This window comes from Pleurodeles waltl, chromosome 2_2, assembly GCF_031143425.1.
Source record: "Pleurodeles waltl isolate 20211129_DDA chromosome 2_2, aPleWal1.hap1.20221129, whole genome shotgun sequence".
NCBI lineage: Eukaryota > Metazoa > Chordata > Amphibia > Caudata > Salamandridae > Pleurodeles > Pleurodeles waltl.
Window position 1 is genome coordinate 714,348,374 of NC_090439.1, and position 24,076 is coordinate 714,372,449.

General features: G+C 41.1%; 1 protein-coding gene across 4 annotated transcripts in view; it reads left to right on the top strand.

Annotated features, from left to right (window-relative positions):
• SGK3 (serum/glucocorticoid regulated kinase family member 3) overlaps window positions 1-24,076 on the top strand; it is a 449,614-nt gene that overhangs the window by 197,631 nt on the left and 227,907 nt on the right. For all 4 annotated transcript variants that reach the window (XM_069220281.1, XM_069220279.1, XM_069220282.1 and 1 more), the window contains 2 exons: window positions 2,002-2,199; window positions 7,279-7,362. In XM_069220281.1, the coding sequence (XP_069076382.1) occupies window positions 2,089-2,199; window positions 7,279-7,362 (195 nt within the window). In that variant the 5' untranslated portion in view covers window positions 2,002-2,088. The remainder of the gene's footprint in view (window positions 1-2,001; window positions 2,200-7,278; window positions 7,363-24,076) is intronic.

Genomic DNA, 24,076 nt, shown 5'->3' on the forward strand with positions numbered 1-24,076 from the left:
ACACCCTTATCAACAGACTCCACAACATTGCAGTACAAGAGAATGCCCTCAATTGGATCACCTCCTTCCTTACAGGACGTACGCAGAGCATCAGACTACTTCCCTTCACCTTCAAACCCAAGAACATCATATGCGGCATACCCCGAACATCATCCCTCAACCCCACCCTATTTAACACGTGCATGACTCCCCTCGCCGACATCTGCAGATCCCACGGTCTCAATATTATATCCTATGCAGACAAATCACAGCTCATCCTCTCGCTCACCGAAGACGCCTACACCACCAGACAAACTTCTGGAACTCCATGACCGACGTAGACAATTGGATAAGAACAAACTGCCTGAAACTCAACTCTGACAAAACAGAAGTACTGATCTTTGGGAGAAACATATCCATATAGGACCACAGCTGGTGGGCAGCAGAATTCAGACTCACTCTCACGCCCACAGACCACGCAGCATCATCCTCGACAGCCAACTAACTATGAAGAGACCAAAACAATGTAGGCCCCTCCTCCTGCTTCCACACCTTGCACTTACTCTGCCGAATCTTCAGATGGATCCCAGTAAACACCAGGAAATCCATTACCCAGGCCTTGTCACCAGCTGCCTAGACTACAGCAAAACACTCTAAAATAGCAACACCACCCAACTCCTCAAAAGGCTCCAAATTATATAGAACTTGGCTGCCAGACTGATCCTGGACCTCTCCAAATGGGCCCACATCACCCCCCACCTCAGAGACCTCCACTGGTTCCCCATCCAGAAGAGATGTCAGTTTAAGATCCTCACACATGCTTGCAAAGCCTTACACAATTAAGGGCCGGCCTACATCACCTACCAACTGAGCTTCCACCAACCCACGAGACACCTACGCTTCTCTACGCTAGCCCTCCAAACATACCCCGAATCCCCTGTAGCCACAGCCACATTGCTGCTAAGACCTGAAACGACCTGCCCCTCTTTCTCCGAACATCACCCTCCTGAGCGGGCTTCAGGAAGAAACTGAAGATCTGGCTTTTCAACAGAGACCTCACACCCCAGCTCCCAGATACATATAGGGGTGAGAATGCGGCACTCTACAAATACAAATTGATTGATTGAATTAATTGTGGGACCAGCTGGCTTGAATGTAATTTGTTCCCAATTCTTAATTGTCTCTGATGATTTGCTTTAATTGTGCCTTATTGACCAGTCTGGTTGTGCGCTGCCCTAAACCTGCCGTTGGGTCGTACTGTATTGCCTTTTTATGTATTGAAAATTCAATGAAAAGAATTTCAGGAGTGCCAGATACATATCTTGTGTGGCAACGTTTCTGTGGAATAAATGCAGTGTGTGTTATAAAAAGCATTACTTGTTTATGGATATCAATGGTATATTATCTTGCATTTTGTTGTTGGAGAGCATAGAATCTTTACAAGATTAGAACTAGCAGTTCAGTTGCTCTTTTCCAGAGACATGTATTGTAATGACATTTACAAAATATTGTATGATTCTATGCGAATGTAATTTAAATATGTTTAGAGCATGTAAATGTGTGTGTGATGTAAGGAAATTAAATAAAAAGCTAAATACAGTCTAGTTCTATCCTAATAACATGCTCCCATCCACCATCCTACCCCTTTACATCCTGTTGTCTGTAATCTGCTTTCCACAGGACCCCACACACAAGATACTATTGTTTGTATAGAATCACATATTTAGGATGGCTCTGCCGTTATGCAAATGTCCTCCGTAAAGCGCACCGTAGCGCTATGAAGCTAGTTTTACACTATACTAAAAACTTAAAAAGTGAAATTCACTAGTTTTAATAGACCATCGTATGAAATTGATTTAATACTACATACTGCGCTATCTCATGTATAATCTGCATATTTATTAATAAAATGCTGATGTAATTTTTGTGAATGAGGAGTCATTTACAATAAATAATTCTCCTCTGTGGCCAGAAACCTAGGTTGTCTTTTAACCTTTGCGTTTTTTTTTTTATTATTTCCAGGTTGCTTAATGGAATGTAATGCAGCCAAGCGGATTATTTATCCTTGAACATGCCACAGAATAAAGTATCGTAAGCAGTTCTCTTGGTATGCTGATCGCTAGTAACTTTACAATGGATATAATGACTACCAAGGCCAGCTGTCCAAGTGTTCGCATCCCGAGCCATGACGAACACCGAGAGAAAAAGAAGAGGTACACTGTAAGTATTCAGGCACTCCAAGCGTGAAACATCTAAAGGCAGTTGCCATGGCTTTAATGAGAGAATATACCTTTCGTAGCACACTAAGTTACCTTGATGTGATCCATCAAAACACTCACCTGTCAAGCACAGTAAGAAAGAGTGGGTTTTAACCTTGGACTGAACAAGCATTGTTAAGTACACTTGCAGAACATAAAGGTTCCTCAATTATTAGCACCAAAGAAAAACAACAAAGGAACTTGATTTTGAGATATTGGGCTTTTCGGCATAATAGATCTTAATTGATACTTTTGTTAATTTAATCCTTTTAACTTGTAAGCAGACTGTAGCTAGAATAGTGACACAATTGTTCACTCAGTACACTGCATAGAGGCAGATCTGTAGCCTGAAAGGCAATCATTAAATCATTATTCGAGTGAGAAAGCAGTAAGCAGATGGAAATGGACAATTATTTTTTTATCATGTTACATAGTGTTTTTAGTCGCATATATGGAATCACCTAGCATGGATGATGTAAATCTGTACTCTGTGCATTTCTCCCATAATCAAGCACTGAAAACGAGGCAAATCGGTATATTGGTCAATTGACCATATGTTATTTGTTCATGATTCAAACAATAAGTTGCTTGTATCCTAATATAGTTTTTTTTTGGTACAAGTGATTCTAAATTATTTCCGGGATTTGCAGACCTGTCCATCCTCGCATCAGTTCTCCCATAAGTAGGCATGGTATTTCGCACACCTTTGTAATTGAAGGAGAGTAGTTTACCCTTTAGACACAATAGGGAGATTTGTTTTCTCTGTTGCACTTAAGTTAACTTTGCCAGTCACTATGCATCTGTATTTTCTCCAGGTGGCCTTTGGCGTGACTGGAGCTCTAGCCTTCTTTGGTGTGTGAGTAAGGAACGGGGTAATGGAGGAGGCAGGTGGCTGCTTGTTTGTTGCCAGCATCACATTGTGCTTTGCTGTAAATGGAAGTGTTTATTTTTTAAATTGTGTTGGGTCATCCTTTTCTTGAAATAAGTGGTGCCCTATTTGCTCATTGCTAGCGTTATGTGTGAAATTAAATTTTGAATACACTAGCAGTAAAGGTCTCTACAACAAAATATGATCCTGATGGTAACCTACTTGTAGTTTATAGCTATTAGTCTGTAATTTCTTGAAAAAGGGGGTATAGGTATGCAGTTTGTCTCCTATCTGCACATCATACTGTGAGAAAGTAGCCTCTTTCTAGCATGGTTACCCCCACTTTTGGTCTGTTTGTGGGTGTGTGTCAGTGTGTTTTTACTGTCTCACTGGGATCCTGCTAGCCAGGACCCCACTGCTCATAGTTTGTGGCCTAATGTGTGTGCCTGTGCAGTGCCTAACTGTGTCACGGAGGCTCTGCTAACCAGAACATCAGTGCTTATGCTCTCTCTGCTTTTAAGTTTGTCACTGTAGGGCAATGACTTCATTTACCAATTTCAATTGGCACACTGGACCCCCCTGTATAAGTCCCTAGTATATGGTACCTAGGTACCCAGGGAATTGGGGTTCCAGGAGATCCATATGGGCTGCAGCATTTCTTTTGCCACCCATAGGGAGCTCAAACAAACCCTTACACAGGACTGCCACTGCAGCTTGCGTGAAATAGTGCACACACTATTTCACAGCCATTTTCACTGCAGTTAAGTAACTTATAAGTCACCTATATGTCTAACCTTCACTTGCTGAAGGTTAGGTGCAAAGTTACTAAGTGTGAGAGCACCCTTGCACTAGCAAAGGTGCCCCCACATAGTTCAGGGCCATTTCCACGGACTTTGTGAGTGCGGGGACACCATTACATGCGTGCTCTACGTGTAGCTCAATACCTTTATGTAGCTTCACAATGGTAACTCCGAATATGGCCATGTAACATGTCTAAGGTCATGGAATTGTCCCCCATTCCAAACTTGGTATTGTGGAACCAATTCCATGCATCCTGGGGGCTCCACCATGGGACCCCCCCAGTACTGCCAAACCAGATCTCTGAGGCCTGCACTGCAGCTACAGCTGCTGCCACCTCACTGAGAGGGTTCTACCCTCCTGGGGTCTGGGCAGCCCAGTCCCAGGAAGGCAGAACAAAGCATTTTCTCTGAGAGCATGGTGTTACACCCTCTCCCTTTGGAAATAGGTGTTACAGGCTGGGGAGGGGTAGTCTCCCCCAGCCTCTGGAAATGCTTTGAAGGGCACAGATGGTGCCCTCCTTGCATAACCCAGTCTACACCGGTTCAGGGACCCCTTCTCCCCTGCTCTGGCGGGAAACTGGACAAAGGAAAGGGGAGTGACCATTCCCCTGTCCATCACCACCCTAGGGGTGGTGCCCAGAGCTCCCCCAGTGTGTCCCAGACTTCAGCCATCTTGCTTTGCAAGGTGTGGGGGCACTTTGGAGGCCTCTGAGCGGCCATTGCCAGCAGGTGACATCAGAGACCCCTCCTGATAGGTCCATACCTGATATGGTAGCCAATCCCCCTCTCAGGGCTATTTAGGGTCTCTTCTGTGGGTTCCCTTCAGGTTCTGCTTGCAAATTTCCTTCAGGAATCCTCTGCAACAAATTCAGACTCTTCTGACCTCGGTTCAACCGCAGCCTGCTCCAAGAAACGCTGTAACTGCAACAAAATGTCTACAAGAGACACTTTTCTTCAGCAACCTCAGCTCCAAGTCAGCAACTGCAACAGTTTCCACGGTGTGCACGCTCTGGGGACTCCCTGCCTTCATCCTGCACCAGAAGGACCAAATAAATCTCCCATGGAGTGATGGAGTGACTCCCCTGCTCCAAGCAGGCACCTCCCAAGATGACGACCGGTACCCTGGGACTCCTCTCACGACGACGAGCGTGCTCCTAAGGAGATTGAGGGTGGACATCACCGACATAGACTGTCCTGAGGTCCTGCTGATGCAATTTGTAGGAGGTAAGACCTTGCCTTCCCCGAGAACGACGGTACCCCTGTGTACTGTGTCTTCTTCACCTCCTGAGGCCTCAGTTCACTCTGTGCAAAATTCCTTCGTGCATAGCCTGGCCCAGGTCCCCAGCACTCCACCCTGCAACGCTCAACTCGCTGAGTTGTTCTCTGGCTGCGTGGGACCTTCTTTTGTTGTGCTGCATCAACCACATTTTGCACCTTCTTTGAACCCGGATTATGCGGCTTCTGGGGCCTGGCATCCTGAGGGCTTTCTAAAGTGCTGAGAGCCCCCTCTTCCTCCTCACACAGGGTTGAGGCCCCCAGATCCCTCCTGGGTCCATCCAGCGCCAATTTGACGAAAAACATACTTTTGTTGTAGCCAAGGGTTGTTGGCGTCTTCCGACATGAAATCTCGTCTGCAACGATCTTTACGCCGTGGGACATCTTTTGCATCACGCAGGAACCCGCTGGCATCTTCCTAGGGTGCATTCCTGCAGTCTTTGTCTAACAAGGGACTCTTCTTTTGCACCCTCTTCTGGGTTGGCAGGGGCTCCTGTCCTTCCTGGAACTTCTTTCGACTTCTGGACTTGGTCCCCTTCCTTTGCAGGTCTTCAGGTCCAATAATCCAGCAGTTGTTCTTTGCAGACTTGGTTGGCTGCTGCAAAATCCCAAAAACGAGGTGTAGTGTGTCCTAAGGAAACTTGCAGTACTTTACTCCTGCTTTTCTGGGCTCTGGGGTAGGGTAATTTACTTACCTTTACTGTATTCTTACTCTCCTAGCGATTCTGCACCCACTACACTTGTCTAGGGGGGAATTCGTGATTCACATTCCACTTTTTTAGTATATGGTTTGTGTTGCCCCTAGACCTATTTTCTCCCATTGCATTCTAAAGGATTTTCTACTGTTTGCATTGTTCTATGACTATTTTGGTGTCTAGTGTATATATTGTGTATAATACTTACCTCCAGAAGGAGTATTGTCTCTAAGATATTTTTGGTACTGTGTCACCCAGATAAATACTTTTATTTTTGGTAACACTGAGTATTGTCTTTACTTGTGTATAACTACTGTGTAACTATAAGTGGTATTGCATGAGCTTTGCATGTCTCCTAGTTCAGCCTAAGCTGCACTGCTATAGCTACCTCTATCAGCCTAGACTGCTATAACACTACTACATTTCACTAATAAGGGATAACTGGACCTGGTATAAGGTGTAAGTACCCAAGGTACCCACTACAAACCAGGCCAGCCTCCTACACATACTCTATTCAATCTGAAGTTTGTCATGGAAATCACCATTTTATGCTTCAAAAAAGCATGATTGTTTTAAGGATAATGATTTAAGGTCTGATTTACCACCCCCCCTCCCCCCCCCCCAAAAAAAGTCAAAAATGTACTCCTGTGTACTTGTTCTTGCTTGGAATAAATTCCTTCTTTCGAATACTCAGCTCACTCCCTAGATACTGCAATAGTGAGTTTCCCAGGATTAGCTTTTTGATTTCTTTCTGACTTTTCCAAACTACTCTCACTTGCTGAAGTTTTTCGCATGGATAAATGTAAATTGTGCACTGCATGTGTAAATACATCTCACGACAGTGCAGTTGCACATTAAAATTATTCTCCTTTTTGCATTGAAAAACTATTCCTCTATGAGAAACCTCTTCATCTAGACCACCAACATTTTCCTCCCCATTTCCACTCTAGATACTGATTTACTCCTGTCCCTGACAAAAGTAACTATTAAGCAATGCAGGGCGAGAGTCAGCCGTGAAAATGTATGTGAATGTCAATGGGCACTTATGTTTATGAATGTTTACAAATTTGCAAAAGTATTGCTGCTGTGGAAACCTCACTTCCCAAACCAGAAAGAGGATGTATTCACAGTACAAGTACTAGTGAGGAAATCCTTTTACAAGTTTAAATAGCCATTATCATAATCTGGCTTCCAGGCGTGGAATTACTATGGTACATACGTGTATCTGTGCACATGGAGTCAAAGTAAGCATGCAAATGGCTTTGAGAACTGACCCTTATTAATTTTCAGGAGTCAATGCTGTGTTCGCGTTTTGTTTTTTCAAATATTTTAATTTATTTAACAAATAAAATTGGTCTGTTATTTTGTTGATGTTTACAAATATTTCCTTTTTGCTTTGACAGGTTTACAAAGTCATAGTGTCTGTTGGAAGAAGTGAATGGTTTGTTTTTAGACGATATGCAGAGTTTGATAAACTTTACAACACGGTGAGTAGTTGGTTTTTTATGTCTTTCCAAAGCCAATTTGAAATTTCTATATTGAAATTTAATTTCAATGTTTTTATTTTAGCTTTTATTCTTATCAATTTGTTTGCATGTTTACTTTATTTTGGTGTTACTTCAGGTTCACCTTCCAGATCATGCCATTTATGACTATCATAGGTTAAAATGCTGAAATTCGGAAATGTGTTGGAAGGAGTTCACTATGGGAGTCACAAGAAAATTGCTACATACCTTCTGCTGTTTGCAGGTGCTGCAGCTTGGTGGAAAGGGCAAAAGTCTGTGTGTCAGTATCCATTGTGAAAACCATTCATTCATTCATTTAACTTTATTTCGGTGAGTAAAAACAAACCATTAAAGTACAATACACAACAAAAAGAGAGAGGACTTCTAAAAGCAGGGAGGTATTAAAAAAATAAGGTAAAAGCACAGTTAAAAGGGACAAGACAAGTTTTTAAAAAAACAAACAAGAAATAAGCAGTCAGATGAACATCACTTAATATAATGCAAAGCAATACTCAATAATGAGAATAATTCCATGAATCAGCACTGGTTAAAAATATAATACACCAATATCTGTATACTGTGGAGCAATCACACATCCAATTTGATAAATATAAATAGATAAGTCTAAAAATGTATTCTCCACCCTAGCTCCTTAAAATTGCTGATCTGAAATGTCATAATAATACAAAAAAAAATCCCCTTATTCCCCCATTAAAAAAAACTGTCTGGGTGGATGATTTTCGTTTTAAAATTCTCACGACATAAAGTAAGGGATCAGTTCCATAGGTCTATAGATAATCCATAAGGAACCAAACCAAGGTCTATGTCCTGTACAAAAGACAAGCTACAATCATACATCCAAGTTAAATAAATATACATAGGTAAAACTGAACAATAACTACACAATTTTGTCCCTTAAACTTGCTAATCTCAACCGCCAGATAGACTCGAGAAAACTTGCCACTGGTAGAGCTATCTGGACGGACGGGTCGCATTTTAAAATTCTCTCAGCATGGAGACAGGATCTAACTCCTAATTGTTTGAAAAGCGGGATGAGCCAAAGTGCTCTTTGTTTGTGATATGCTTGACAGTGGAAGAAAACGTGTGAAATAGTTTCTTCACTTTTACAACCCATCGGGCAACCTTTAGATGTATTAGTTGAACTGGACCATTTGTACGTAAGGCAGCACAGAGTGAGAGACCCAATCCTAAACCTGATAAAGAGGGCACGAGCAAATGGAGATAACTTTGCATCCAAAAAGGGCTCAAATTCGTAATGACATTTAACAAGTAAAAAATTGTCGGACATGGACAATGGAATAGAACCAGCAAATTGTCCAACCTGAACATTATGCCAATAAGCATCCTTTAACAGCTGTGTAGCATTTTTAGGAATAGAAATAGGATCATGCCAATAGGAACCTAACCCCAGACGGGAAAAGGATTGTTCAACGAAAACACACCATTTAGATTTAATACTAAAATCACAGCCCACCACATTTAGGAGGCCACACCGAAAAGGGGTTAAGGCATCAGTTGTCCACAGCCGAATCCAAAACAGCAGGGGCCTTAGGGCAGCAATCTGTGAGATTGAAAAAAGATTTAGGTCCAGGTGAATGGGCAAGGATGGGGTACTCGATGGAACCTTTAGCATCATTTTTAAAAACTGATTACAATGGCCCCAAAGTTCGGCTCCATATAAGGCGGCCCCCCTAGCTTGAGCTTTGTATATTTCCAGTGCAGGAGATATTGCAAATTTCGGGGAACTAGAGGCAAATCTGACAATTCCACCCGCCCTCTGCATCAGGCATAATAAAGATTTATGGCGCTGGGCATGCCAAAGATGTGAATCTTCCACTTTAATACCTAGATAATCAAAGGTATCCACCCTTTCCAAAGGGACATCATCTAAATATACAGGCCTCTTCATTTTTTTCCTAATATCTCCAAAAACCATGTATTTTGTTTTTGCTGAATTAATTGATAACCCATAGTCAGTGCAAAACTCCAGAAATCTGGAGAGCAGCCTAGAAAGGCCCATAGCAGTACGTGATAGCAATAGGGTATCATCTGCAAACAGAAGACAGGGAATCTTCTGCCCGCCCAGGCTAGGGGCATCACTTTGACAGTCTAAGAGATATGGCAAACAGGCATTAATAAACAAGAGAAATAAGGTAGGTGCCAAGACACAGCCTTGCCTCATGCCCCGTGCAGTTGGGAAAGCAGGGGTTAGATCGCCAATGGTACCCCAGCGGACTTTAGCACAATTATCAGAATAAAGATCCTTGATAATATTAATCATGGAACCCGGAACACCGGTGGTACTAAGGACCTCCCAAAGCTTAGCACGCGGGACCAGGTCAAACGCAGACTTCAAATCAACAAAGGCCACAAATAAGTGGCCTTTGTCTGCATCTACGGTCTTCCACTTGATGGTGGTAAATCGGAAGATCTGATCGATAGTGCTGATCTTTTCCGTAAATCCTGCCTGGAGATGGCTTAAGACCTGGTTTTTCATTATCCATTGTTTTAATCTAGTAAGCAACTGGTACGAAAAGATTTTCTGCAAGTTGTCTAATAGACTGATAGGCCTATAATTCCCGGGGGAGCTCTTGTCTCCTTTTTTATGAACGGGGACAATAATCGCCATCTTCCACGAGAGTGGATAGGATCGAGATGCCATGGCAGTGTTTGATACCCTGTTTATATAACGGGTCCACACAGATAGGTCTGATTTGTACAGATCCGAGGGAATACCATCTTGGCCAGGGGCCCTACCAGATCTTTGAGCGCAAATTGCCATCTCTGTTTCTTTTAGGGTGAAGGGCGGCATTTCAGGCTGGCACAGTGCATAATCTATGGAAGTATCATAAAGCTCCATCCGAGAGCCATACAGTGCACGAAAATAAGAGAGCCAGGTTCCTGGGTCGATATGACATTCAGTAATGGATGACAGGCCTGGGTCGCTGCACGCAACCAGAGTCCAAAAGAGCTTGGCGTCGCGAGAGCTAGCAGCCTCCGCCAGACACTCCCATAAATGCTCCTCATATTTGAGTTTTGATAGAGTGAGAGTAGACACATAGGGCCTGATTCTAACTTTGGAGGACGGTGTTAAACCGTCCCAAAAGTGGCGGATATACCACCTACCGTATTACGAGTTCCATAGGATATAATGGACTCGTAATACGGTAGGTGGTATATCCGCCACTTTTGGGACGGTTTAACAAAGTCCTCCAAAGTTAGAATCAGGCCCATAGTTCTTTCTCGCATGTGTAATGTCGTCCCGGTTCTTTGCCTTTAAGGCTTCAGATAAATGATGCTTGGCCACGCGACACTCTTTGTCAAACCATTTGCACCTAGGAGCAGAAGATTTTGTTTGGGATTTGGAAGGTTTAGTGAAAAGCTCCTTAAGTTCTGCAAAAAACCCCACATGGGCGGACAAAATTTCTGAAGGAGATAATGCAATGGGGTCCTCAAAAAGTTGGTGATGGGTCATCATAATGCCAAGCTTATGGTTCAGTAAGTCAGATTTCAAAAATGAGGGCCACTTTACCGCAAGCTTATTCGTGGAAAGTTTTGACAGAACACTTCGGCCAACCAAACCAGCGGGTAGATCAAACAGGGCTACGTTATATGCAATTTGCAGGGGGGCATGGTCGCTAGTGCGGGGAAGACCCACCTCTACATTAGTTATGAGATGCCAAACTCGTAAATCCAAGAGGACATAATCCAAACAACTACTAGTTTGATAAACTTTACAACACGGTGAGTAGTTGGTTTTTTATGTCTTTCCAAAGCCAATTTGAAATTTCTACAGGGAGTGCAGAATTATTAGGCAAATTAGTATTTTGACCACATCATCCTCTTCATGCATGTTGTCTTACTCCAAGCTGTATAGGCTCGAAAGCCTACTACCAATTAAGCATATTAGGTGATGTGCATCTCTGTAATGAGAAGGGGTGTGGTCTAATGACATCAACACCCTATATCAGGTGTGCATAATTATTAGGCAACTTCCTTTCCTTTGGCAAAATGGGTCAAAAGAAGGACTTGACAGGCTCAGAAAAGTCAAAAATAGAGAGATATCTTGCAGAGGGATGCAGCACTCTTAAAATTGCAAAGCTTCTGAAGCGTGATCATCGAACAATCAAGCGTTTCATTCAAAATAGTCAACAGGGTCGCAAGAAGCGTGTGGAAAAACCAAGGCGCAAAATAACTGCCCATGAACTGAGAAAAGTCAAGCGTGCAGCTGCCACGATGCCACTTGCCACCAGTTTGGCCATATTTCAGAGCTGCAACATCACTGGAGTGCCCAAAAGCACAAGGTGTGCAATACTCAGAGACATGGCCAAGGTAAGAAAGGCTGAAAGACGACCACCACTGAACAAGACACACAAGCTGAAACGTCAAGACTGGGCCAAGAAATATCTCAAGACTGATTTTTCTAAGGTTTTATGGACTGTTGAAATGAGAGTGAGTCTTGATGGGCCAGATGGATGGGCCCGTGGCTGGATTGGTAAAGGGCAGAGAGCTCCAGTCCGACTCAGACGCCAGCAAGGTGGAGGTGGAGTACTGGTTTGGGCTGGTATCATCAAAGATGAGCTTGTGGGGCCTTTTCGGGTTGAGGATAGAGTCAAGCTCAACTCCCAGTCCTACTGCCAGTTCCTGGAAGACACCTTCTTCAAGCAGTGGTACAGGAAGAAGTCTGCATCCTTCAAGAAAAACATGATTTTCATGCAGGACAATGCTCCATCACACGCGTCCAAGTACTCCACAGCGTGGCTGGCAAGAAAGGGTATAAAAGAAGGAAATCTAATGACATGGCCTCCTTGTTCACCTGATCTGAACCCCATTGAGAACCTGTGGTCCATCATCAAATGTGAGATTTACAAGGAGGGAAAACAGTACACCTCTCTGAACAGTGTCTGGGAGGCTGTGGTTGCTGCTGCACGCAATGTTGATGGTGAACAGATCAAAACACTGACAGAATCCATGGATGGCAGGCTTTTGAGTGTCCTTGCAAAGAAAGGTGGCTATATTGGTCACTGATTTGTTTTTGTTTTGTTTTTGAATGTCAGAAATGTATATTTGTGAATGTTGAGATGTTATATTGGTTTCACTGGTAATAATAAATAATTGAAATGGGTATATATTTGTTTTTTGTTAAGTTGCCTAATAATTATGCACAGTAATAGTCACCTGCACACACAGATATCCCCCTAACATAGCTAAAACTAAAAACAAACTAAAAACTACTTCCAAAAATATTCAGCTTTGATATTTATGAGTTTTTTGGGTTCATTGAGAACATGGTTGTTGTTCAATAATAAAATTAATCCTCAAAAATACAACTTGCCTAATAATTCTGCACTCCCTGTATATTGAAATTGAATTTCAATGTTTTTATTTTAGCTTTTATTCTTATCAATTTGTTTGCATGTTTACTTTATTTTGGTATTACTTCAGGTTCACCTTCCAGATCATGCCATTTATGACTATCATAGGTTAAAATGCTGAAATTCGGAAATGTGTTGGAAGGAGTTCACTATGGGAGTCACAAGAAAGCTGCTACATACCTTCCACTGTTTGCAGGTGCTGCAGCTTCGTGGAAAGGGCAAAAGTCTGTGTGTCAGTATCCATTGTGAAAACCATTCAGTGAGCCTGATGGTGTTGAGGGCTACTACATGATAAAAGTAGTGCAGAGCGGGCAGGGTGATTAAGTGTAAAGATATGTTAAGAGTTTGTCTTGTGATCAACAGTTGTAAAATTGTTATTGGGCCATATTTGCCTGCTACTACCTGTAAGGAAAGTGCAGTGAATATCCAACAGAAATGGGAAAAGCTACATCAAACAAGATAATTTCCAGTCTACCCCAGGCCTAGCGATTCACTGGTTCTTCAGTAAGATTTTAGGGACAGTACTTCTACTACTAGTTCTCAGTTTAAATTCTACAGAAGGATTCCTAAATGGAGAGCCATCTTTGAAGGACACAGAAGAATGTTTGCAATGCAGAACAGACCAAGTTTTAACAATGAAGGTGATATAAAAGAGCTGATCTGAGACCACCTACTCTTTGAGTATCACTGGATATACAACAGCATTCCTCCTGGAGCCAGTCTCATCTGTCCATTATATGTCCATGTGGTCTTGCTGTTGCCAAGAAGGCACGATTGTATTTTTCATCTCTGCTGTACTTGGGCTGTCTGTCCTGCCTTGTACTTATTTCTCAGGTTCCATGTCCCCGTGGTGATGGTCTTGGTAGAAGGCAGGTGAATTGGCTTTGTGACTTCCAGGGATCTCTGGCTTTCACCACAAGGCCTCATAGCTCTCCATGAAGGAGATGCCTCTCTCCCCAAGACTAGGATGTCTTTTGGCTGATGTTTCTATAGCTAGGATTATTTTACATGGTAGGGTAGCTAGACCCACCCATAACCCTTCTTCTGTTGCACCTGACATAGGACTGACCATGGTGCTAGTCCAAACAAAAAGCGATGCTGTTTCTGGCACCTTGCCCTATGCACTAGAGCTGAACTCAAAAGAGTGCGTATTTACTACATTAAGACTTTGGGTGATGCGTAAACAGGCAATGAGATCTGCTGAATGATAATGCTGAATACTAGATTTAAATAATAGTTTTAAAAAAACAGATAATTAGAAAACTGGTTTCTCTAAAGAATTCTGCTACCATTTAAAATGGGGATCAGAGGAGCAGGATATAGATTGGAAAATTACGACTTTTTTGTTTTTATCCTAAACTAACACGCTCACCACTTGCCACCTCCAGATGTAGTCTAGGAGCGATTCTGAAATAATAGTGACTTCCTATTATTAGTTGACTTGCTGTTTGGGAAGGAACTATGTTCTAATATTAAATGTAATAAACTGAGCTATCTTGTGTCATTTCCCTGTAGCTACTGAGTACCTACCAGTACCTTGTATCACAAGCTGGCTGGAGTGAAGCATGAAGTATAAGTGTTGCCTCTACCCAATATGTCTCTAGCAACAATTTTCAGATTTTATCTCCTTTCTTTTCTGCCATTTAATTCTCACTTGCTTAGCCTCTCGCTAGACCTCTGCAAGGCAGCAAAAACCTTTTACCGTCACCTCTGGTGCAGGCAGAGTTTCTGAGCCCAGAATGTAGTTTATGTTCTTGTCCTTTTGAGAACCTAAAATCTTCTTGTTTGCTCTGCTTGTAACATTATCTAGACACTTTTATCTTCACTTCAGATTGTCATGTTGACGTTACTGCACAGTCTTAACACTCAAGAATATGTTCTGAGAGCCCCTGTTTATATGACTCTTGTTTAAATGTCATTTATTCCAGCTTGGCCCTTGAATTTTTGCTTTGTTTGCCTGCAGCTGTTGCCCTAGTTGCCTCTTGTGAACCCCTTATTTGAAGTCACGTTTTCTCTACTTTAGGAGGTCTTGTTATAGGACCTTCTGTGTCTTCATCTGAAAGCCCTCTCCTCAAGTCAGAACATGCAGTTAATGAGCCAGTTGTTTTCATTTCAGAACCGCAGTGACACATTTTCAGTTTTGGGCGAAAAATAAATTGAGACCATATTTGTTTGATTTCTAACCATCTCTAGCTGTCATTCGTAGCAGCAGATGCTGGTAATTGGCCTGCTATTTTCCTTTTCTGTGTGTTAGCAACCTTTGATTGATTCCTCCTCAGATCACACTCCTGCCTGCTGCCATCAGTTAAAGCTCATAGTGTTGGCTTCTTGAACAGCCATCTGTGATGCCATGGATGCTCACTTGGATTCAGCTCCTCAGTGGCTTAATTTAACATCCACTATACTATTTGTATCATCGGCTCTTTCGTTCCGCATGTTCACTGGAAAACTATAGAAGATTGCACTGATTGATTGCTACTGCTCTTTAGAGCGTTACTGTGCAAGCGCTTCAGAATCTATGACTGTGAGGCCGAAATGACATGAAGTACCAAAAGTTGTCATCTTCCCTTCCCAGCTTGAGTAAGAGGTCTAGGTCTGCAAGTTGTAATTTCAGCAGATCACCACAACTTTGTTTTACACACACACAACAAGCCCTCAAGGATGACTTTCTGCATAATTCACTAAGTTGAGCTCCCACTGTACAACTGAGGACAGGTAACGCTTGCAGAGCATAGGTAGTTCTGCCCATGCCCAGCCCATCCCATCACGCACTGCACATGAAACGCATATTATTAGAACAGTCATTTAAAAAAAGTTTCAGATTTGCTATCCAGTCTCTGTCTTAGTCTCAGTGCTATTTGTCTCGCATCTGATTGTTTAACTGGCATTTAGAGCTATTATCCCCAAATTAAATTTAGCCACAACAGTGTTTGTGCATGTAACACTCAGCAACCAAAGAATTCTAAAGACATTGATAGTAAAGTGATTTGTTGTTCATAGATAATTATGCATATGAAATACTCTACAGCAGTGCCATGTCAATGAACCATATTTTTGCACAGCAAACAGGGAAGAAAGAGCATGGGGCAAAATTACAATTAGGGAATGATGGTTATACAGCACTGAGTGAGCACTGCTGTACATGAATATTAATAATGCACAGTTTTCACATCAAGTTTCGTTTTTGATTAAAATCAACAGCAGTGAGATGCACAGTGAGCGTCCTAGTCAAAAAGAGAATAGGCATTAAAAGTACTCACAGAGAAGGCCCTGCACAGGTTAGGATTTTTGGTTATTGAGCTCCCTCCTGATGTATGTGACCTTCTCTCCAGGATCATCTACACCTCATTTTGAAATTGAATTCCCCAGTGCATCTAGCACACCACATCTATCGCACAAACAACCATCCCTCCATGAGATCTATATGTTCAACTACTTCATAGAATTCTTCACCATCACATACCATTTTTTAACTGGTAACCCAATGTATTTCCCTCCTGCGTGCTGTCAGATCTGGTGCTCTATAACTGCAACACTCATGGACATATGTAAAAGGGCCTAAATTAGGCCCACATCATAGAAAATCTTTTTATATCTAGACCTTTCCACTTTTCAATGTAAACTAGCAGGGGTTTACCAATCTGTCCACTTCAGGGCTGCAACCACCTCAGCAATGACATTGTCCTAGAATATTAGGATCCCACACAGATGGATGGATACAATCTTGATTACTGTTAATAGATCCTATGCAGTATTTTAAGTTGTACAAACATTAAGTTGGCATTTGTGGCCACTGTACCAGAGTGGGAGTAAGTCTTGTCAAATTTGCTGTTGTCAGTCGATGTAGAGAATCCATCCATTTATCCCTTAATCATCTGAAGTAATATAGTGTACTACAGAAGAATGTATATTACGTCTCGGAGATAGTCCCTCTTGTAAATAAATCAATCATCACCCTAGCTTCAGTAGGCATAGGATCATAAATAACTTCCTATTTAAGCTTATTGGCAGAGAAAACATGTCAGACATGAAATAATCATAGAGTTCCCATTTGAGCCAACATAAAGTCAACACACAGATTGTTAAAGGACTTGGGCATTGTTTTTATTCAAATCAGCCAACTGTGTGTGCATGTCCAGCCTTATATTTCTTTTCATATTTTATTTACAAGGTGACACTTATAGTGTAACCATCAATTACCCTTAGAGGTTGACACAAATCTTCGGACTCAGATAGGAGTGTGATAACGTCCTATCAATCAACATTAACAATATCAAATCAATAAACATCACTTTCAATTTTGGAGTCAGTAATTTATACGCACCATGACCTATGTGGCCATGAATCACCACACTAGTTTAATAACGTTCAAATATTTATTGCACTTTAAACTAAGAATGCTAAGATCACGTAAATCAAACGCAAGACCAAATGTTAAAAATACAGGAATAACACAGGCTGACCAATTCTTCAGAAGAATCTTAACCCAGCCAGAATATGTATCATTAAGCATTCAAGAACCACCATGCAGAATAACAACAATAACAGATGAGTAATAGAAATGGAATACATTTAGTTATCACAGATGAATTGATTACAATCAAATTATATATATCAGTCGAATTTAGAGTTTGACATCCCTAACTAATACTCTAACTCGATAAGCATGTTTGGGCTTCATGCAAACAGAAAAGAAGAAAAAAATATTAATATGGAAGACATCTGACTATGGTGCTAACCAAAATAGAGGTTGGATTTTCTAAAAGAGAAAACATAAAAAAATCTACAAGAAGAACAAATGCACATTTGGTTATACCTCTCCTAAATGGATCAGCAAGCAGCAATGTCTTCATCAGTGGAACGTCTTCTAGTATTCTTCATATGACAATGGCATAACAGGGAGCAGTTCAGTAATGTTTGGCCTTAATGTGTCTGAATTGACACAATCAGAGACAAAGAGCTAAGAAAACAGAAACACATCATCTCTTTAGCATAGACGCAAAGAATCTGTGCTTACATTATCTAAACTTCGCCATATAAAAACCCTATAAAGCAAATAGCTAAGATTCTATTGGTCTGATTATGGGGTGTTTTAGTGTTCAACCAATAACCTTTGATCCATGTTTCAGAAGTATCTTTCTTCATTTTCTGCACCAGCGATTGCCTCATCTTCTTTGCTCCTGGTCACCAGTTTCCGCAGTAAAATACAATTGTTGCAGGTTATACATGAACACTGAAGACTATTGTTTCTGGGTACACATTATCTCATCCCAGGAAGACAGACAAATGTTACAACCGAAGAAAATAACTTTTCTGCAGTGAGCAAGTCACACAGGATGCTTATAGAAACATCATTTTACAGAGTTAACACTGGAAAATTACTGAAACGTGAGGCCTTTTAAAACCAATGCTAAAAATGAAAAATAAAACATTTCATAATATTTAAGCTATCGATCCTTTTAGTACATATAAATATTAATTTTTTATTACATTTAATTATTAATATATTTTAATTAGACATTATATTCTTATATCAATACATGTTGTTTTTGGTGTCCACCATATCAGCTACACGTTTTTATTTATTAATACACAATTTGAAATAGACATTTTATTATATGATATTTCACACTATATTTTAATAACACACTTTTTATTAATAATGTTTGCACTCCAACAACTGCATGTAGGTGTCCTTAATGCCCATCATCAGAATTGCATTCATCATCTTTAACATAGGGAAAGGGTGCTATGATTACTCTATCTTCCTAAGTTGAAGCCATATTCATGAGAAATTGCTTTATAAGATAGCAATTGAGAACATTTTTATCAGAAGAAGTAACAGTCCCCCTTTTTTAACTGGAGAAACCTTTTTCAGGCGTTCCTTAAATGTTTTCACAGCGGCAGTGGTGGACACACAAGAATGGACTTCCTTTCCATGTGCTCTGCCATGGAACTTGCTGATGGGGCATTTCCTAATCATAGCTTTGTAATCCTTAGGGCATGCTAAGAATTGCCACCCATCACATAGTACTCAGTGCAAACTCAGAAAGTATGCCCATCATGTGATAATTCCTCAGAAAATTAGATAATCTGTTTTAAGTAAGCCACACTTACTTTCGAGCCATCATGTATGTGCCTTAACATGACATATTATTCCAAAATGTTTTGCTTGTAGGTTCACTACTTTATTTTTTATGCATTGAACACTTAATGGGCCTGAAGTTTAAAGTATTCCATCAGGCAAGAAAATGTAAACGGTTCAATGGGCCTCTGCTATAAATCCCCTGATATGCAACGAAGTTAAGGTATATTTGTTTTCACTTGAACCGGAACAGGTGAAATTTAACTTTATTTACTGTTTCACGTTTAATTGTGTTGAGACTTTTGTTGTGTCATGCATTGATTCTGGAAATGCTGTTTATTGTTGTCTCCCAGTAAATGATATTTCCCAACATAAGTGTGTACAGAATTTGGCAGCTGGATTGCCCTGCAATTTCATAAATGTAACCACATTTTACCCAGCCTTCATATGCTAATTTGAATGCAGAAAAACATTTGTTAGGTCACTGTATAGAGTGTTGGTTCTTTCTTAGAATCTAATTTATTAAATGTATTCCATGTGGTAATTGTTATCCTCTGCTGGCGGTCATTAGCTAGTCCTTCCCCTTTTTAGTCTGCCACTTACCATTGCTTGCTACAGGCTTGATTGAATTTTTCAATTTATTTATGACTTAATACTTTGCATATCTCCTAATTGGAAGGTGACTGCACTTTACAGATAACAAACAAGAGGTTCAAAGCTTGTGGTATAGGCAGCATGGTAAACTAAACAGATAATTAGAATGGGGGATATTTTTTTTAGTTTGTAAGAACTGTGTATCACCTTGATAAAAACAGGTTTTAAAACCAGAAGCCTTGAGAGGAAGGATTACAAGTCTAGGTTGATACTTAGCAGAACACATTTTTCATTAACTCTGAGTTGAGTTACTTGGCAACAGTGTGACTGCAGTTGAATGGTAGGAGGAGGTGTAAATCTTTGTAGGTTTTTTTTTCATGCCACTAGATAGTTTTATGCAGGAGTGTAGGTAAGCCGGTTGTTGAAGTTGAATAGCTTTGAAGGCTAGACAGTCGAGCTGGAACTCAGATACATAGTAAATTAAGTTTTCTTGATACTGGGGTTATGTTGCTAAATTTCCTGGAGGGAACAAAACATCCGTAGCTAAATGATATAGAGCTTTTAGCAGTGTCAGGCAGTGTTTTGATGAGTATCATATTTTTAAGTCAGTTCTGAAATCCACAGTAGTTTCAATCTTATAGCAGAAGTCTGCTGGATTTAAATCCATTATAAAGAGTAGAACGAAGCTCTGTAATATTTTACTGTGTGTTAGATGTGTCCATTGCAGTACAGAGGGCAATCAATCTCGTAATCAAAATAATATGGGGTCCATTCACAAAGGGGAAGGGGTCCCATGGGGACCCCTTCCCGTTTGCGAATGGGTTACCATCCACTTCAAGTGGATGGTAACTGCGACTCCATTTGCGACCGCATACGCGGTCGCAAATGGAATTGCATACCATTGCGAATCGCAAATAGGAAGGGAACACCCCTTCCTATTTGCGATTCGGAAATGCATTTTGCGAGTCGGTCCCGACTCGCAAAATGCATTTCTGCATAGGAAACACGCTTTTGCGAGTCGCAAACGGCAAATTTTGCCGTTTGCGACTCGCAAAGTGCTTCCTACATCTGGCCCTTTGTCCTCATATGAAAGTTACGCTGTGACTGCCATGCGATTCTGCTGTTGTAACATTTCTTGTGCCATCTCTAGGGCTTCCAATTTGGTGTTTGCAATTAACGTTCTTGGTATTCCTACCTACTGGTGATGTGTAAGTTTGCTTTACAGCGTCAGCACTAGGAGCTTCGTATGGGAATCATGGTCTAGCAGGAATCTTAATACTTTTGGCCTCTAGGGAACCTAAATATAGATGCTTCCTATTTTTTCGGCATTTCAGGACTTTACCTTTTTCTTTCTGATATTGAGTCACCGTCTGCTTATAAGACTCCTTTCCAAGACTGACTGGATGAACTGCGTACGCCGAGCCTGTGGTGGTGTTAATACAGGCACTTAGTCCACCGTTCAACTGCCCTCTGTGGAATTCATCCTCACGTACCTATTAACTTTTTTAAGAGCTCTGCTATATGGACATTTCTGCAGTCGCAGGTGTTTTGGCAAGGGATCCTGGATATTTCAGAATGTGGATGTTCACACTGGGAGACCACTGAGAGAAAAGGCTAGGAAGAGAGCTTTGGAAGCAGATAATCTGCATTTGTTCCCCATTTGTGCTTGGTCTTTATCCAAAACATGTCTGGTTTCTGGCCTTTAGCACTCTGAGGAGCTGATTCGATTTTTCTTTTTTAACACAAACTTTATTGTTTTTCATCAAAGAATTACAGCAGTATACAGACTGTAATAAGTGTACATTGAATGTAAAGAAAAGAACAGCAGTGGGAAGAAGATGAAAGGACAAAGCGCTCACAAATAATTCCAGACTAATATACAAAACACATAATCTAAGGCACGGTGCTCCTGGCAAGAGGACCGCCCCCTTCCTCCAATGTTTTCTCAAGAGAAAACCAGCACAATCAACAGAAGTCAAGGCACTTGTGAATAAAAAAAACATTGGGTCAGTAGTCCATGTGTACAAGAAATCAAATCCTCTTCCAAGCACTCAGGATCAAAGAAGACCGTGAGAGGTTATCATGATTCCAATTTATTCTTTGAGATGAAAAATTCATAATTGTTAGAACAGACAACAGCCAACACGTGTTTCGCCACAGGAGAAAATTATCCCTGTGACTTCCTCAGGGCTCCTTAGGATAATTGAACAAAATTGAAGGAAACCGGTAAGATGAAAAAGCTGCTGTGTAGTCTCAGAAGAATAACAGTCAATAAAGTAGAACTATGTACGGATCGTATACAATCCTAAGGGGTGTGTATGTACACCTCCTTGTCTGGCGTTAATAACCAGTCACAAAATATAGTGTATTGGAATCCAAATTCGACTCCGGTCAGCAAAATTAGCGCCTAACTGTACATTGCATTATGAATGATGAATGACATGGTATCAACTCCTTCTCATCCATCTTGTGGATATATACTGTTGATGATGAGAAACAGTGCCTGCTGTTTACAAATAGAATAACCATAAACTTCCCCCACCCCTTTCTTTTCATGGAACGTAACTTAGATGTGGCACCTAGCACACAGATGGGGTCGGGAGCGTGGCAGAGCATTCTTGTGTGTGATCGGCTTGTGGTGTATGCGCATGATAGATATGTACTGCCAATTCGGGGTGTGGAGTATATCGCATTACAGAATTGTTTGATTGCGTATCCCATACATTATCAGAAGTTGACTGACTGTATACTAATCCTTATTTAATAACCTCAACCTTGACTTCTGAGGCTAAATTTGGAGTGTCAAATGAGGTTAAAAATCATAGGGAAGCCTAGTGCTCCAGTCCCAGAATCTTCATAACTAGCTCTGAACTCTCTATTATGTCTTGGAATTTGGCTGGGCTAGGTAGGAAGATGGGAGATCCCGAGTGGGTCAACTATATAAACAAGCAGGAAATATATGCCTATTCCAGGAGACATGGGACGAGGACCCAGTTTCCTTAGATAGGTTCTTATCATACCATGGCCATGCCAAAGGGGTTTATTGATACTGTTAAATAAGAAACTACAGTGTGATCATTTTGCATTAAAGATAGATTCCCCTGGCTTATTGGGTGTCCAGCTTACATTTAATTGAGATTTCAAGGTGACCATAATTAATGTATATGCCAGGTTTGCTTCACGGGACTAGAGTCCCAGTTGTCTGAATTTACGGATACCCTGCATCCCTCGACCAAATTAGTGGTTGCAGGGGATATGAATTGCACTTTTGAACCCTCTTGTTTAAGTAGTGATTTAACGGCCGAAGAGGATGAACTTTGGGGTATTCCACAATTGATGAACAAGCAATAGTGCTTTTGCTCCCGTGCTGCTTCCCAGTTGACATCTCTATGTTTTAAATATGGACTTAGGGCCCGTAATGGGCGCAGTCGTTCTGACTTGAGCATCGCACCTACCTTTAAGCGAGGTCAGTCCTCAAGTGTTATTGACTATTTTCTAGTGGATGTAAGGCTATGGTCATCTTTAAAAGAGATGAAGGTGGATTTTCGCCACGAGATTGATCATAATCCCCTGCTTCTTACTTTATACAGTGGCGTATTCAGGAGATTGCAGAACATCCACCTTACTGTGGTTCCAGAGCCTGTTGGATAATAGTCATACTCGTGTTAGTTGGCCAAAAGTACTGTCTAACCCTTATTTGATCAAGGGAATATACCAATTGTTTGTTGATATTATGGCTGATTATGAGGAGCATGAGGTCAGTAACATTCCTATCCTCAGCATTCATGAAGAAATGATGAAGAAATTGCTGAATATTTTCTATAGGAAGACCACCACTAAGCATTTTGATGATAACTTTAAAATTAGCGAGTGGTTTAATAAGGACTGTTTCAAGGCCAAATTAGCATTAAAATCAGCTATTACGTACGTTCACAGGGGGCGATAAAAACAACCAGGCTAGCCTATAATAAGACCATAACACAGGCAAAGAAAAGCTGGGAAGATACAACCTGGCAGAACCTGCTTGATGCAATTAAACATGATGATAACGCAACATTTTGGAAGCTACTGTCTAATAGACATAGAGAGGGTAAGAGCACAATCCGTACTATATTCAACCTGAAAGCTGGGTGGACCATATTTCCAAACTTTATGCTCCACCTTGCAATCTCTTAACTTTTTAACTTTTCCTCCAGCAGCTGGTTAAAAGGTACGGATACTCTTAACCATGATGACCCAATTGTTTTCATGTTAAGGGAAACTATAGGTGCAATTAATTCCTTAAAATCTGCTAAAGCAACAGGTCCAGATCAGATACCGGGGGATCTTTATAAATCTGAACCTGTAATATGGTCCTGGTATATAAATACGATCTCATATATTATAGCAGCTGAGGGCCCAATACCTAGTACCTGGAAAGGGGCCGAAATAATCCCCATTTATAAAAAGGGCGATGCGAGCTCCCTTGCTAATTACAGACCCATTAGCCTTATTGACAACCTCCAGAAAATCTTTGCTAAGCAGCTTTTGGACGGGCTATTGGATTGGGCTCAAGACCATCCGGTGTTATCCCCACTCCAGGCGGGCTTTCTCCCAAAAACCAGTACGGTAGACGAGGTTT